The 14,882-nt window shown below is 47.9% G+C and overlaps 1 protein-coding gene across 4 annotated transcripts in view; it reads left to right on the top strand.

The window, feature by feature from the left end:
* THSD4 (thrombospondin type 1 domain containing 4) overlaps positions 1 to 14,882 on the top strand; it is a 552,284-nt gene that overhangs the window by 82,881 nt on the left and 454,521 nt on the right. For 3 of the 4 annotated variants that reach the window (XM_070621956.1, XM_070621972.1, XM_070621963.1), the window contains exon 4: positions 4,077 to 4,441. In XM_070621956.1, coding sequence (XP_070478057.1) covers positions 4,077 to 4,441 — 365 coding nt within the window. Of the gene's footprint in view, positions 1 to 1,724; positions 1,803 to 4,076; positions 4,442 to 14,882 lie in introns of all 4 variants that reach the window. The other variant, XM_070621981.1, reaches the window with a different exon arrangement.

The following is a 14,882-nucleotide window of genomic DNA, read 5'->3' as shown; positions in this document are numbered from 1 at the left end:
TTCCTTCCTCTCTGTTCTTCTGTTTTTTCGTTTGTTTGTTTCTGGCTGTGTACTATGAAAACACAATTCTGGAGCATGTCCTCAGATTCTCACCATGGGGACTGAGATGGAATTTCAAGTCACTCGCCATAATTCAACTATAATAGAGAATTCTTATGAATAGAATAGGATGGAATGTGGTTTCATGTTTTCTTTCTCCAGGGACCCTGCCAAATTTGGCAATAGGAAATTAAGGGTGGGATTAGTTCTAGGAAGTGGATTTTTAGGATAGCGGCATGTCTAATCCAAATATTAGAGACAGTGCCTAAGTTATCTGTGTTAATGAGAAATCAGGAGGGGGTGGATCACTGAAATCCCTAACTGTGCCAGAAACAGACTTCTGCCTTTGCTGGTTTATCCTGATTATCCTTCTACTAGAACTATCAAAATGGATTTATTTCTACTCATTTCACTCTTCTGTTTTTCACCAACAACACAGCCAGGAAGGCAACATACTGCAGGCAAAAAAAAAGGACACTAGAGTAGGAGCCAGGATTCCTCAGTTTTAGTCCTGTCTGTACCCCTCACGAGCCTGCGACTCTGGGCAAGTCATACAGCCTTTTGGGGCCTCGGTTTCTGCCTTGTAAAAGGGTCAAATTAACACTGGCCTCCCACAGTGGCCTGAGGGGTCCTGAAAGGTGTAACCTGAAGCTAGTGGTGCCCATGCCATAGAGCCCGTCCCTGTGCACGTGAGCTGTCTGCCCCGTGCTGGACCCAGAGAGGGTGCTTGGCAAATACATGTCCACTTTTCTTCCTTGTCCTGGAAGTACCAACACTGTGTTAGTCCCACAGGGACCAAATGTTTCTGTACAAAAAGATTCATGAGAGAATAAAGAAAATATTGAAATATTGCGTGCCTGGAATTCAAACCATAGGGAGGAAAAGGAAGGCTCTCGGAGCTGGGCCTGGTCTTGACCTGGGCCCGACCTAGCAGCCATTAGGGTAAGAAAGGCATCAAGGGGCAGGAAGAGAGAGTAACACAGCGGATAAGAGCAGGGTTTGGAGCCAGACTCTGGGCCAATCCCTATTCTGCAACCTACCAGCTCTGGGACCCCAGGCTTGTCACTTTGTCTCTCTAAGTGCAGAGTTCTTCTCATCTAAAAAGGAATAATACAGATACTTTATGCAGAAGAGTCCTCTGAGGTTTACCTCAGAGTCTGACACCCAGGGTGTTAGATCCCTAGGGTGGCTGTAACAAATTACCACAAACTTGGTGGCTTGAAACAACAGAAATTTACTCCCTCAGAGTTCTGGAGGCCTGAAGCTCAAAATCAAGGTGTTTCTAGGGCCACCCTCCTTCCAGTCACAGAGGAAAATCCTTCCTTGCTTCTTTCAGCTTGTGGTGGCTCCCAGCATTCCTGCTTGTGGCTGCGTCACTCCAGCCTCTGCCTCAGTGGTCGCATGGCTTCTCCTCTGTGTCTGTGTCTTCTCTTCTGTGTCTTATGAGGACACTTGCCATTGGATTTAGGGCCCACCCGGAAAATCCAGGAGGATCTCATCTTAAGATCCTTAACTTAATTACATCTGCAATCACCCTTTTTCCAAGTAAGGTCATATTCACAAGTTCTGGGGGTTAGGGCACGGACATATTTTTTGAAGAGGGCCACCATTCAACCCACTACACACACTTCAGGCATTACTTTATATGTCAAGACTGTAGTCTGATCTGGCACTTTTTTTTCCAGCCACCTCAGTGAATCCGCCATCAGTTTGATATTAATAAATCAGGACATGTGAGGAAGGAAAAGAAAGAACAAAAGCCGGTTAGTTTGTTTGTTTTGTTTTATATTTATAAGCAGGCAAATAGCTCCTGGGTCCCCAATTTAGTAGTGTTGAGTTGAATGCACTTGCTTCGTGCTCTCATTCCCCCTCCTCCTGCTGCCCACACAGTGGCTGTAAGGAACTGCAGCCCTGCTGTCAGAGAACCTTCTGTCTTGCCCTTACTCTGACCCCATCTCCTGCTGGCTCCACCCCACATTGCCACTGACCTCTCGCCCTAGCTCTTTGACCATGGCTCCTGTAGCCTGGTGGTCTGACATCCAGCTCTGAGCCCAACCGTCTGGTTAGATACTTGCTTGCTCCCTCGGTTCCCTCAGCTCTGTCACTCATCCTGCCTCAGTTACTCCCTGAACCTTCAGGAACCCACCTTAAGCTATAAAGGTCACCCAGAGACCACTCTGTACAAGGAAAGTGGCCTCAATGAAACAAGCCCCGTGGCTTCAGGGGGACTGATTACTGGAAGCAAAGACTCTATCTAAGAGCTGAGCCCTCGCTTTTAGTGACTACACTGCCAACTACAGCAACGGCCAACACTTAGTGAGCACTTACCTCAGGCACTTCATGGCGGGGCGTGGGGGGGTTCCTTGTCAAGTCCTCACAGCCACCCTCTGAGGTAATCTTAGCTCCATCTCTCATTTCCCTGTGGTTACGAAGGAGTTCAGGCTTCTCAGGTTTGTTCATACAAAGGGGAACACAATCCCTGGAGCTTCTCACTGCTCAGGGGTACTGTGGGGACAGAGGAGAAGGGCAACTGTAAAAGGTCTTAGAGTTCTTGGGCTGAATAATGCTGCCAAAACCCAAGATCTAAAACAAACAAAAGTCAAGGTAGTCTGGAGGCATTTTTGCACTTCAGATGAAAGCCCGAGGTTCAGTGAAAACCCACATTCTATGGAAAGTCATAGTGTCGCTCAGTGTCTGACGGGTAGGAAGGACATTCCAGGAGAAGGATCCAGAAGTGCAAGAGTAGTTGTCTGCTGGGAGAGAGCAGGGAGTGCTGGAGCTGCAGGTACTGGGAGCTGAGTCCAAACCCGGCTGCAGCACCATGAGTGGGGCGGGTCACAGTCTCTGAACCTCAGTTGTGAAACCTTACCTCTGAAAGGTGAGAATGGCAGTAACCAGGGCTGCCGTGAGGACTAGAGATTACCCTAGTTATCTGGCACCTGGCACCGAGTGGGCGCCTGAGTAATTACAGCTATTATGTGATCCTCCTCTGTGGCCTTCTTAAACCCTCACCCCACCCCCTCCTCACCCCGCTCAGTCAGGGCAGCCAGTTCCCCAGGAGCCTCCCCCAGTCGTGTACTAGCTGCACACAGCTCTTCTGCTGCGGGGTCCAGGCTGTCTCTGTGGACCTGGGATGCTTTGCTCCTTGCCCTCAGGCCTAGCTCAGTGCTGGCATACAGCTGGTGCTCAGAGCATGTCTGCAGAGTGAAGGAACGCTGTGTACCCACGCTTAGCACGTGTCTGGCATAGTAGGTGTCAGTGAAATGACCAATTAAACGAATGGGAATGTAGAATCACCCTCTGGATAGAACCGTAAAACTTTCTGACACTTTTCACTTCTGATTCACCATGGAAGCAGGAAAAATTATCATCATGGTTACTAACAAGTATGTATTCAGTGCCAAGCTCCCTGCTAGGCACAAGGATGACCTGGCTCAAATCTCTTTACATCCTTATGAAGTCCCATCTTTCTGAGAACAGTGAGGCTCTGAGAGGTTCAGAAACTTCCCCGTCACACTGCCAGAAGTGGTGACAGGGATGTGACACTAGGCACCTGGCTCTGCAGCCGGGCCTCTAAACTGTGGTGTCCCATTGCCTTTATTGTTTGGAGACACGGGGCTTCCGGCCTTCCCAGCAGCTTAAGGGAAGTCCCTGAGGCCTGAAGCCCAAGGACCTAAGCTGGAGGTTAAGGGGGACTCCTGGGGGGTAAGCCTCAGTAAGAGGTGAGGGCACCATGTTGAACTCTCCAAGGCCATGGTACCCAAAGCAAGGACCGAATTAGGACTTTTGTGGGCCCTAGGGTCTTTTGCTTTTGTGTCCCTTCCTCCATTGAAAAATAAATAAAATTATACTTCATGAGTGTTGGTATAAAGACAAATATAACCTAGGCCGTATTATGTTCATTTCGTTCTTCAGATTTTAAAACAGGCCCTATGCCGACTTGTGCCTAATGAAGAAGCCTTTCAGGCTATCCAAAGCTTTGGAGGGTGAAGCAGGAGCGGGTGTTCTGGTCCCCTAACCAGTCTCTGTCTCCGCAGGTCCCGCAGCGGATGGTGGCGGCGGCCGAAGGCGCGCAGGAGGACGGCGGCGGAGGCGCCCCGGGCGTCTGGGGCGCCTGGGGGCCCTGGTCCGCCTGCTCGCGCAGCTGCAGCGGCGGCGTGATGGAGCAGACGCGGCCCTGCCTGCCCGGCTCATACCGCGCGCGCACTGGCCCGCGGCCCGGAGTCCCCGCGCGCGCCTTCGCGGGCCACGTGGTGTCGGCCGTGCGCACGTCGGTGCCGCTGCACCGGAGCCGCGAGGAGCCGCGCGCGCCGGCCGGCCTCAACGCCAGCCGCCAGGGCCCAGTGCTGCGGGGCAGCCGGCACCCGCAGCCCCGCGGCCGCGAGCCCGCGGCGGAGAGAAGGTACACGCCCTCCGCACCCCGCCCTCCCACCACTGTCCCTGATCCTGCCTGGATGTGCGGCGCGCGCTGCACTAGATTGCGGGGCTGAAGCGTTGCTCTGCCGGGTGGGGAGGAATTCTTGGCTCCACATATCTCCTTTCATCTTTTGATTTATTTTGCAGCCTTGTAAAGCGTTGAGGCCACTCCCACCTCACTCTGAGGTTCTGAATAGTCTTTAAAGTGAAGCTAATTCTAGGAATGCCCTTAGACATCAACCTTAGGGAGGCCCTGCAGCGAAGTGAAAGTAGAAGGGGACCTGGAGCCGGGAGACCTCGGCTCCAGTGCTCCCCTGGTGCAGGGAGAAAGAGAGAGATCTGGCCACAGGCTGTGTGGATCTGAGCTGAGGACACAAGACAAGGAGGCTTCTAATCCAAGAGCGGATAGAAGTTTCTAATCACTGGACAGGTTAGATGTCTGGAGCTTTAGATGCTCCCTGGCTGTGGGTTTCAGGATTCTATGAACTTTGCTAGAAAGTTTCTCCAAAGAATTTTGAGTGAGCACACTGCTTTGAGGATCTAATTAAGGACCTAGACATTTTTTAGAGTCTTATAAAATATAAACTCCAGAGATGGCACAGTGGTGTCAAAATAGTTGTATAGCTCTAAAGAGCCTGCCCTGGCTAGGCCGGCATAAATATGCCAAACTAGGCAGTGCCCATGGGAAAGGCAGGTATATAGGGTCTGAGGAGAGCTTGTCAGTGAATTAGCTGATATTTACAGATTCCTCAGCATTCAACAATATTTGTTGGGTACCCTAGGTCCATGAAGGAGTCTGAGAGAATGTTAATATATTTTGTATTAATAATACAAAAGCAATAACAACAACAAACAAACATTTACAGGAAGAGCAAAAAGTGTACGATATGCTCTCTGTGCTAAAGAAATGTATAATTTAGTCGTCAAGCCAAGTTAATGCCCATCCCAGGCAGGGCACATGCGTGTCAGGTGGGCTGCCTTGCCCCTCTTGTCACTTGCAGTTCAGACATCAACAGCGATGGCCACCCTCTCCCACTGTGGTTAGATGCTACCATGAGAGTCCTTCTCAGCCATCTGCTGTGGGCTGTCACTGCCAGACACCTGGAGGTGGGTAGGAGATGGAACCCCTCTACCCTCCCCAGCTGCATGCTCTTGACCTGATCAGTAGGAGTTTGGAGAGAGAGGACCATTTCACAGAGAAGGTGTTTTAGACGAATTGTGAAAAATAAACCAAACTTGGGTAGATAGAAGAGAGAAGTGAAGAATTGTGAGTTTCGAGGCCTGGCATGTCCTGTCAATGGGAGAGTAAAAGAGAAAGATCAGCTGGGAGAGTATGCTTCTTTCTTTCTCTCATCTTGTGTAAAAGCTAAGCATCCTCCAACATCACTCTGGGACTAGGGTCTGCTACCAGTCCTAGTGCCGAGGGCTTGATGTATGTTCTCTCCTTTCATCCCAACCCCAACCGTAATAACATAGCTCCCTAGTCTCTTATCTGAAATGCTTATGGCCAGTGTGTTTCACCATTCAGAACTGTTGAGATTTTAGAAAGGTAATTCAGGGCATAGTGCACATATTAATGGCATTCCTTCTGTGGTGTGGGCCAGCATCCCATTATCAAACACATTATTATTTTTGCAATGCAACATGAATGTTTACATCAGGTAGGATAAAAAAAGACCATAAATAGAACTTAATGGACCTTAATGTCCATTAAGGTCAGGTTTGCTGCCCAATAAGTTTTGACACCAAACTGACAAAAACATTTAAAAAAAAAAGAGAGAGAGACAAAAACTTGGTTTTCCAAACTGTTGGTTGCAGAATTGCAGATTTATAGTAGCTAAGGCTTATTGAATGCCTATTCTATACCAGGCACTGTTCCTGTCTCTTTACATTGACATGAGATGGATGTTAATATTATCCTCATTTTAGGAATGAGGAAACTGAAGCCCACAGAAGTGGAGTAACTTGCCTAAGGCCACACAGCTGGTACGTGAAGAGTTGGAATTTGAACCTAGACAGTCATGGCTCTAAGGATCTGATGAAGGAAATGTTACACACGAGCAATCTGAGGCCCTGAGAGGTTAAACTACTACCTGGAGTCCTCGAGCCTTGGAAAAGCTGCGATTCGAAGATGCCGCTGACTCCCAGATCGCTGGAGTACTCGGGGATTTCTCTTACAGCCTCTGTGGTTAGAACCTAGGAGAGCTGCCCAGGGAACAGGCTCGTGTTGGCTGCCGGCCTGGGCTGCAGGCATTCCGCCCCACGCGTTTTGGCAGCAGGAAATTTTTTTCTTCTAACTTATTGACAAGGGGCCAGTTACTGTTTACTATAAAGTTCCTGCAAATTTTTATCATGCTCTTGTAATTTGACAGTTTCAGATGAAACAATCCAAATATTAGTCTGGGAGGCCCGCACTGCTGACAAATGTCACGCTCTTCCCAGCTGACGAAAATCACGTTTGCTTATATTTATCAGTCATTAGGAACTTGCATAGTATATGTGACCCCAGAAGAAATGTCAGCATGTTCTGCAGATGGCTGGCTGCCGCACTCTCTGTTTCAGGTTTGAGGCGAAGGCTCTTCGGGCTTAGGTGTTTAAGAAACTGTTAGATTGTTATGCTAGGCAACTGAAAACTTAATTGGAGCCAGATAACAAAAAAACAAAACTATTCAACCTTCCAACAAATATTTATTAAGCATCTACTACGTTGTAAGGCCCTGTGACCAACAGAAAGGGGAATAAAAAACAAGTTGTGGGGCCTCAACGCTCTTACTGACAGACTAGAGCAGCTGGTTGCAAACTTACTATTTTTTAAGCATGAGAATCCTTTCTGTGAAATCGGTCTTACTTAGAGGCTCAGTTTGTCACACGGACAAAAGCTGAGCTGCTCTGCTTCCATCCTCAGAGGCATCATTATAGAACCCCAGGGTCTAGATCAAATGGAGCAGTGGTTTTCAACCTTGGCTGCCCATTGGAATCCTCTGCTCATTTTTTTAGAAATCATGACACTCTGGTCACATCCGAAACCAACATCCGAATCTCTGGGGATTGTGCCCAAAGTTGGGAACCATGAGTCTGGAGGTACCTCTTTGGAGCCTCAAGGTTCCCTGGAAAAGAAATTGGGAATCGAATATTGTCTCACAGAACTTTCCAAGTTTGGTGAGCACACATCAGAATCACTTGCAGTGGGATGGGGAGGCTTGTTAAAAGTAGAGCTACCTGGTCCCCACTGTCCCCCCTGCCTAATGGGGATTCTGTTGTGTAGTCTGTGGTGTGACCTAGGTAGCTTCATTTTAAATGATTCTGATGTATTCCAGAGTTTGAGAACCACTGCTCTAGAACGTTAGGAAAGACATGTATGTGAATGCCTTCCACACAGGCAGTATGATGACATAGTAATGGCAATGACTGTGGCCGCCATTTTGGAGCATGTCTTATAGGTGCAGCCGCCATAGCAAATGCACCAGCACATTTACAGCTCACACAACCCTGGGAGGCAGGTACATTTATTCACATTTTACAGACAAGGAAACTGAGGCTCAGAGGAATGAAGCGACTGCTTAAGATCACCACTTCAGAAGCAACAGAGCCAGAATTCTAAGTAGGTCTGTTGGAGTTCAGCACTAAAGTTCTTTTTGCCGAAATGGGTGTTTTTGAAAGTGACCCTGCTTGCTTTGGGCAGGTGTGGTCAGAAAGGCTGCTTCGAGGGTGGACAGTTTAGTGAGGTCTTGAGAGTGGGCGGGATTTGGTAGTCAAGGCTTAACATGAACTGCATTTCTTCCTTGCCATGTTCAGCTCTCTTACCGAGGGAAATCTTTGCATCTAGTCGTAGGCACCAAGAGGCCTCAAAAACATTGGAAGCTACAGTCCCTCTCCTTGGGGGTGTGACTCAGTGGTGATGGGCCAGTGACAAACACAAGAAAAACTGCACTTGCCAGAAAACAGTAAAAATGTGACTAGAGTTCAGGAAGATGGGAAATTCTTGTGGGATGGAGCAGTCATGGAAGACTGCACAGAACAGTAGGATTTGAACCCAACCTTGATGAATAAATAGAATTGACTTAGCTGGAATATATCTGAAAACTTCTTGAGTCCACTTGCTTCCATATCAGAACTTTGTCTCATTAAAACACACACACACACACACACACACACACACACACACACACACTACAAATTGTACTCTAAAAGCCTTAGAAAGCGTGTCAGTACTGGAGCTCTCCCAAGGATCCCGAGCTTAGGAAAGTTACAGAACTTCCCTCAGCCTCAGGGGCTTCATCTTTCAAATGAGAGTCGTAATAATACCTGTCACATGGGATTGTTGAGTGATTAAATGAGATAATATATTCATACTTCGTGGCCTATAGTAACTGCCCAATAAATTGTAGTTCTGCCTCCCATTATGGGTTTAAAGGCTGGGTATTAGTGTGTTAGAGAGTTCCAGTTAGGACTGTGGTTCTGCAGGAAGGATCAGGTAGAGAACTGGGACCGCATAGGAAGACAGGGAGCCAGGAACTGAGGTCTAATCCAGGAGGGAACGACTCTGGGCAGCACAGCCTGTGTGCAGCAGGGATTCCCAGGGCCTCGGCACCCTGCCCTCTGCCCTTTCTCTGTGTGGCCTGCTTGGAAAGGCCCTCCATAAAGTGTGGCCTTCCCCTGGGATTTAGTCAGAGCGGTGGCAGCCTGGGGAGGCTCTCGACTTGCAGAGGAGTCAGCCTGCGGGTCTGGGCCAGCAGCTTCCATGATGCACTCAACCAAGTCCTCCCTCTCCGTGCCCAAGGTTGTGTCCTTGTGATGGCTGAAGGAGGAGGGGCAGGTGGGGGAGAAGGGGAGTCAGGCTGCGCATGCAGCGGTGCAGCAACTCACACCTGTGAAATTAAAGACACCGCTTAGTAGGAGAGCCTTCCCCTCAGTTTCTGGAAATGGGTCCCTGCAGACAGGAGGAAGCTGTAAGGAGCCCCTGTTCCTGTAGGACCTTCCCCTTTGTAACACGGAAACCAGACAAATTTCTTTCCATTCCCACAATGTCTAGCGACAACAGCATCCAGAGAGAGTGCCTGCTGTCCAGAGTCTAGGTACAGAACCTTACAGAAACCTGTTGTAATGTCTGTTGGCCAGTTTAATTCTGCTTCCACAAAGGCAGGAGATGAGAGCAGCACCCATTCCTATTTGAGGACGACTTTAGGTAACGTTTTCGCTGCCCTGGTTGCCAAAGAGTCTACTAACAGATAGCTATTCCCTCCCACTGGGCTTCCTTATACTCACCAACATAGGCCAGTTTTCCTCATCATTACACATGTGAACCATCTGGCATCTGGGCAATGGGATGCTTGATGGCTTTGATTCAAAGGTTTTCAAGATAGGGAGCACTCCTCCCATTCCCCAGTGGGCGTTGCAAGTTGAAAACTGTCATCCACTGGAGACTCTTGTAGGAGCCCAGGACGTGAAAGTCACAACTGTGAAAATCTCTGATGCTGTTTCCCTTGGGTGGAGTGTGTCATATCCCTCAGGTGTCAGAAAGAGGCTGCGGAGGGTGGGCTTCCGAGAACATCCCAGAGGAGTCTGGCTACTCTCCTGTTGGGAGGTAGTCTCGCTGGGTCAGGGGTGCTCTGGCCCAAGCTGTGCAGACCCGCATCTCAGGAGCAGTTTGTGGTCTGTTCTCAATTATTGGATTTAAAACAAAATATTGGTCTTTATTTGTTTTCAGTCTCTTAACCAGACCTTCAGATGATGGGGGAGCAGGAGCTAACACATCCTGAGAGGCTGCAGAATGCATGATAGAGAAGAATTCAGCTCTGGAATGGATAGGTCTGGCTTCTCTGCCCAGCTCTGCCACTTATTAGCTGTGTGTCCTGCTGACATTGCTTAAGTTTTTCCTAATGAGGATAATAATACACCTGCTTCATTGGGTTGCTTTGAATTGGATAACTCGTACAAAGTGCTTAGCACAGTGTGGGGCCACCCATAGGTACTCAGTGAAGGTGGCAGGATGCCTCCCACATGCTGAGCACATTGGCTGGCGTTTTACACGCAGCATTTCATGTCATTGTCTTGACCGCTGGTGTGGTAGACCAGTACTGTTCCATTCATGGATGATAAACTCACGGGTCAGAGAGAAAATGTCTAGTTCAAGGTCATACAGAAGGAAGGCAAGAGAGTCAGGGGTTAAACCTGTCTGTGCTAGCTATCCCACTGCTGGGTATTTATCCAAAGAACTTGAAAACACAAAGGCATAAAGATACTTGCACCCCTATGTTCATTGCAGCATTATTCACAATAGCCAAGACTTGGAAGCACCCTAGGTGCCCATCAAGGGACGAATGGATAAAGAAGATGTGGTATTTATACACGATGGACTACTACTCAGCCATAAGAAATTATGAAATCCAGCCATTTGTGACAATATGGATGGAACTTGAGGGTATTATGCTGAGTGAAATAAGTGAGACGGAGAAAGTCAAATACTGTATGATCTCAATCATAAGTAGAAGATAAAAACGACAAAAAAAAAACCACATAGCATTGGAGATTGGATTGGTGGTTACCATAGGGAAACGGGGGAGGAGGAGGGGAAAAGGGGTGATTAAGCTCACGTGTGAGGGGATGGACTAAAGTTTTCGGGTGGTGAACATGATGCAATCTTCACAGAATTTGAAATATATTATGATGCACATCTGAAAATAAACAAATAAATGAAAAAAAAATAGGAAAAGAAACCTGTCTGTGCTACATCATGCTCCTCTTAGCCTACTACTTCTGGAAAGCCTTTTTCAAAGTACAAAGTTTGATAAACTAATACTTTTCTCTCTGATATAAAAAAGTGAGATCTTTCTTCAATATCTACCCCCCAAGTTTTTAGTCTTACATGGTAACATTGACACCGTCTCCAGCATGAACTCCAAAGTCTATGTGGGAAGCTGAGAGGAAATACCAACTCGCTATAGTCAGAAGCCGACCCTGCAAATCCTTCACATAAAGGGATTTGCTTTTGAGGGTGAGATCGCAGGGCTTAATTGATAGAGATGACCTGGGCGTTACCTTCTTGTGTTTTGTTTTCATTAAAAATTTTTTTTCTTGTGATGAGAACTTTTATTTTCTTTTTCTTGCTGTTTTATTTTTTCTTCTTCTTCTCCCCAAAGCCCCCAAGTACGTAGTTGTATATTCTAGTTGTAGGTCCTTCTTGTTGTGCTATGTGGAATGCTGCCTCACTGTGGCCTGATGAGCGGTGGCAGGTCCATCCCCAGGATCAGAACCGGCGAAACCCTGGGCTCCCGAAGCAGAGGGTGCAAACTTAACCACTTGGCCATGGGGCTGGCCCTCTGCTTTCATTTTAGTTCACTCAACATTCCTTGAGTATTTGCTGTGAGCGAGGCACTGTGCTAGACACAGAAGGGTAGACAGGTAAAGGAGGTGTGTTTTCAAGGACTCCACGTAGAATGAGGGAGCAGCCCACGGATACCCACCATACTGGCGTGTGATGAGTATGTTACCTGTGGGATGAGCAGAGGGCTGTGGGAGCCAGAGGTGGATCTAATTCTTGGGGAGTCAAGGTAACTTCGTGGTGAAGGGCACTTCCTTGAAGGATGAGTTTGCCCTTCTCAGTGGCAAAGAGCTGGGAAGTACTTGGTATGGATGGGAGATGGCAGTGGTTTGGTGACGCAAGAGGAACAAGAAAATTTCCTTGTCCTCAAGGGGCTCGTGCTGGTGGGGTAGGGGAGGTAGACAAGCAAACAGACATTCACAAGACCAAGTGCCCAGGAATCTCTGAAGGGGATGCTCAGGGTGCAGGGAGGGACAAGAGGGATGAGAGAGGACTGCAGAGCCAGGGAAGGCTTCACAGAGGCAATGACGAGAGAGCTGAGCTTTGAGGAAGAAGGATTTTAGCAGAGTGAGGGAGTGTGGAGGGCATTCCCTAGGAAGCAGACTGCAGGGCTGAGCCTGGAGGCTTGGTGAGCATGTCCGGATCTGGATCTGGAAGTCGAATGGGCTGCTGGGGCTGGAGCACTGTCTGTATCTGAGGGAGCGTCCAGGCGAGACGGGGAAGCCCACAGGCTCCTTTCCTGGGAGGGCCTATCAAGCAGTCTCGAGGGGACTGAGCTAGAAATTCTTTGAGAAAAACAACCCCCATAAACACGATGACCAACTCTTTTCTGTTTTAAAGCAAAACAGTGTCTCCAGTGTGTAGTTGGTCTAAATCGCTCCTTAGGTCCCTTGTGATTCTCAAGGTGTTTGGCTATGCTGCCCCATCTCTGTAAATCTCAGAAGACAGGGTGGACTGGCCAGGGAGCTAAGACTTGCTCCTCTAGTGCTGTAATAGGTGTGTTGGTTTCCCATTGGTTCTGTACACTTGCCACAAACTTAGTGGCGTAGAACAGTGCAGATTTGTTCCTACAGTCTGGGAGTCAGAAGTCTAAAATCAAGGTGTCAGCAGGGCTGCGTTCCGCCTGGGGGCTTCAGGGGAAAATTTGTTTCTTTCCCTTTTCTGGCTTCTAGATGCTGTCTGCATTCCTTGGCAGGGAGGCCTTCCCTCCCATCACTCCAAACTCTTGTTTCTGTCATCTCATCTCCTTCATTGACTCTCATCTGCCTACCTCCTTCTTATGAAGACCTGTCAGATAATCTAAAGTAATCTCCCATCTCAAGATCCTTAACTTCATCACACCTGCAAAGTTCCTTTGCCACAAAGGTAAGATTCATAGGTTCTAGGAATTAGGATGTGGACATCTTGGGGTAGGGGGAACATTATCCAGCCTATCATAGGAGTACTTGCATTTCAGGAGTCTTGAAAATATCCAAGTAACAGGACAATTTCTGTGCTAGTAAGACTGCCGGCCACTTCTCCATGTCACATCTGGTTATTGTCAGTGGGAAATTCAGCAGTACTGTTTACCAGAAAAAAGAAGAGAAAAGCCACGCAATCCCCACCCTACCCTTCAGTGATCTTCTTTGGATGTGTGGTATTAATCAGGGACAGTGATGGTAATGGAGTTAAGGATAATAGATGCCCGAGGCAACTGGCGTATAATAAGGAGCTCTGTATTCCTAGTCCAGGGTCCAGGGTCCAGGTCCCAACTCTCACAGATGCTTTAATCTTGGGCAAGTCACCTCATTTCTCTGGCTTTTAGTTTACAGGCTTTGTAAAATAAAGGGGTCCTATTCCATTCCTTAAGGTCGCTTGCTAGATACTGATGAGTTATTGAGGCCCAACTTGCTGTTCTAAACGTCCCACCACCATTCTGCCATCCAAAGCCATGGAAAGAGAGGAAGGTGGCTGGAGACACAGCCCTCAGACATCTTCTCAGACCCGCTCTGGAATATGATGGTTTTCTTCTCTCAAGATGTATTGACATCGCAACCCTTCAAATCGCCCTGTTCAGACTTCTGTCTCATGACGTGAGTTTTTCTTACAAGTGCCGTCAATGTGTCTGACCTTCTCTTGTCATCTCCCTCTGGGCCTTGGCCCTTTTTCATTGGAAACATTCTCATTTCTTACCTTGGAGAAGGTCCCGGGCTACAGTCATTAGACCCCACTTCTTGCCTCAGCTGCCTCATTTGCTTACTGGGTGACCTTTGGGAATCATTTAATCTAAACTATAAAATGTGGACTTCAAAAACCAGAAGACATTGGGGCCTGCCTGGTGGCATAGTTGTTAAGTTCATACACTCTGCTTCAGCCGCCCGGGGTTCACAGGTTTGGATCCTAGACAGGGACTTAGCACGACTTGTCAAGCCATGCTGTGGCGGCATCCCACATAAAATAGAGGATTGGCACAGATGTTAGCTCGAGGTCAGTCTTCGTCACCAAAAAAAAAAAAAAAACCCAAAAAACAGAAGACATTGTTCACAAACAAGATGGCTTGATTCTTTTATTATCCTTGACTAGATAGTCTTTGTGTTTTAGAACCTGTGTCTCTTTCTGTAATTTCTTGTATGTGTGTGCATATGTGTGTTTGTGTGTTTTTGCTTGAAATGTTCATTTGTTATGAAGCAGGACGGTCAAGATCAGGCCTAGATCACAGGCTTTACCCCACCCCCCTATTCCTGCCTCCCTGGGGAACTGTCCCTGGCTGTGGGTAGGAATCATTTGTTTTTTCAGCTCCTCCCTTCCTGCGCACTCTTTGGAGGCTATTTGCATTTCATCATTAATTACTCAGGAGCAATACGTTATTTCTGTGCTGAGGGCCCGTGGAGCTGAGTGGGCCTCTTCGTGATGCTGGGTAGGAAATTGCTGTTAATTAAACTTCACAAAGCCACATGCCATTTTCCTGACCCTCAGTCGATACCTAGGGAGTCTTGTTTCATACAGAGGGGCAGAAACCACATGGCAAGGAGAAGGGAAATCTTTGGCCTTGTCTGTGTTTCTCCTTGGAAAATCTCCCTGGCGATCCTGGGCAGTTCACAGAGAAAGCAGGTACATCTGTTTGAAA

Source organism: Equus przewalskii, chromosome 1 (assembly GCF_037783145.1).
Source record: "Equus przewalskii isolate Varuska chromosome 1, EquPr2, whole genome shotgun sequence".
In the NCBI taxonomy this organism is placed as follows: Eukaryota; Metazoa; Chordata; class Mammalia; order Perissodactyla; family Equidae; genus Equus; species Equus przewalskii.
This window is presented reverse-complemented; position numbering and strand designations above follow the sequence as displayed.